The 1,483-nt window shown below is 53.5% G+C and overlaps 1 protein-coding gene across 1 annotated transcript in view; it reads left to right on the forward strand.

The window, feature by feature from the left end:
• Nucleotides 1-221: 221 nt before the first annotated feature.
• Nucleotides 222-1,483, forward strand: part of VOLCADRAFT_101283 (uncharacterized protein) — a gene marked incomplete at both ends in the record, with an annotated part of 5,769 nt that continues 4,507 nt past the window's right edge. The window contains 4 exons of the mRNA XM_002959720.1: nucleotides 222-501; nucleotides 750-781; nucleotides 1,012-1,135; nucleotides 1,314-1,420. Coding sequence (XP_002959766.1) covers nucleotides 222-501; nucleotides 750-781; nucleotides 1,012-1,135; nucleotides 1,314-1,420 — 543 coding nt within the window. The remainder of the gene's footprint in view (nucleotides 502-749; nucleotides 782-1,011; nucleotides 1,136-1,313; nucleotides 1,421-1,483) is intronic.

A 1,483-nucleotide genomic window follows, 5' to 3' on the forward strand; every position in this document is an offset into this window, starting at 1 on the left:
TCGCTAAATATGGTTACAGCTGCAGATAAAATAGTAGCATACAAGTTGATTTGGGACTATTTGTTATGGCAAGGATTGTATGGCGATCTGAAGTGGCGGGTGGATGGTTCAGGAGCTAGAAATCGTTTTGGGGCCGCAGGATATCCGTACGATAAACACAACCTCATATGGAGTTTTGTGCAAATAGTTTAAGTTCACGCATGGACCAATAGATTGGAAAAATGCAGCACATACTGAAATCTGCTGGAATGTTGAAGGCAGGTACTACAATTACCAGGCTGCCTACCCCGCATCGCGGGTGTGTTGTTGTTCGTTCATGTGCTGCGACATGTGAGGCCTCCAAAGCAAGGGAGCAACATGCCTTAGCTGTGGCTTCGCTCCTAGCCTCGACCATCGTTACCGTGGCTTCTGCATCACCGGCCCTCGCCGACGAGGCCGCTGCAGCTACTGTCACTTCTGTTGCCGTGGAGCTGGCATCGACAGCAAACGTTTCGGTTGAAGGTACGGATGATGATGCTACTTGTGTCGGTGCGCATATCGATGGCGTTTCTGGTTGCAACGGATGTGGGAGATTGATCATCGTGTTGCCGATGATACAGCAGCTGCACGTGATAAGGAATTGATTCCATCTGCTCTGATCTTTAAAGAATGTTGCAGGTCGGCGTGCAACACACTATACCTGTGCCCACAACCCATGCAGCCTAGTAACCTTTTGCGATAACCCTGTCCAATACATGTCTATTTTGTAGGTATTGATGCTCTTGTTGCTCCGGCTGTTGAGGTAAGTCCTGAGCCGGGTTACTCGTGCACATATGTTGGTAGACGTGCCTAGCTAGCCGGAGAAGGTTCCGATAGAGATTTTGATATCGTTATCTGCCCCTGATCCTGGCGAGCCAGGGCGGCTGCGATCGCCATTTACCTCCGTACCCCTACGCACCCTTGACACATGTGCTGTTGTTGCAGTCGGCAAACCTGTGATGTGCGCATAATGTACTGGGCCCGGCAGCGTAGGTACTGCTGTTTTGTCCCCTCTTCTGTATTGCTTTTCTTAACCTGGTCTTTTCCCCGTCGGCCGTGTGCGAGAAACCCCAGTCAGAGGCTGTGGCCATTGCAGTTGCTCCCCCTGCCCCTCAAGGTGAGTGGTTGTGTCTTCGCGTTTGGAGCTGATTCGCAAGTGGGGTGTATACCCACATGCCATGTAGCAATTGGAAGCTCCTCTGGGCCCCATGGCCACGGCTGTAAGCGCACAGGGATTGCCATCATGCGCCACTGCTCACGATTACATCACCCCTGCTGTCTGCCCGGCTGCACAGCGGTTGCGGCTGCTGATGTGGAGTTGGCTCCTGAGGCCAGCACCACTGAGGTCGCCCCGGAGCCTGCGGTCGAGCCTGTCTCTGCAGTCCTTGCGGCTGACGAGCCGGTGGGGGCGAATGCGGTTATTGCGGCTGAAGAACCTATCGCGGCTGAGGAAGTTGTGGCCGCT

The sequence above is a fragment of the Volvox carteri genome (assembly GCF_000143455.1).
Source record: "Volvox carteri f. nagariensis unplaced genomic scaffold VOLCAscaffold_615, whole genome shotgun sequence".
In the NCBI taxonomy this organism is placed as follows: domain Eukaryota; kingdom Viridiplantae; phylum Chlorophyta; class Chlorophyceae; order Chlamydomonadales; family Volvocaceae; genus Volvox; species Volvox carteri.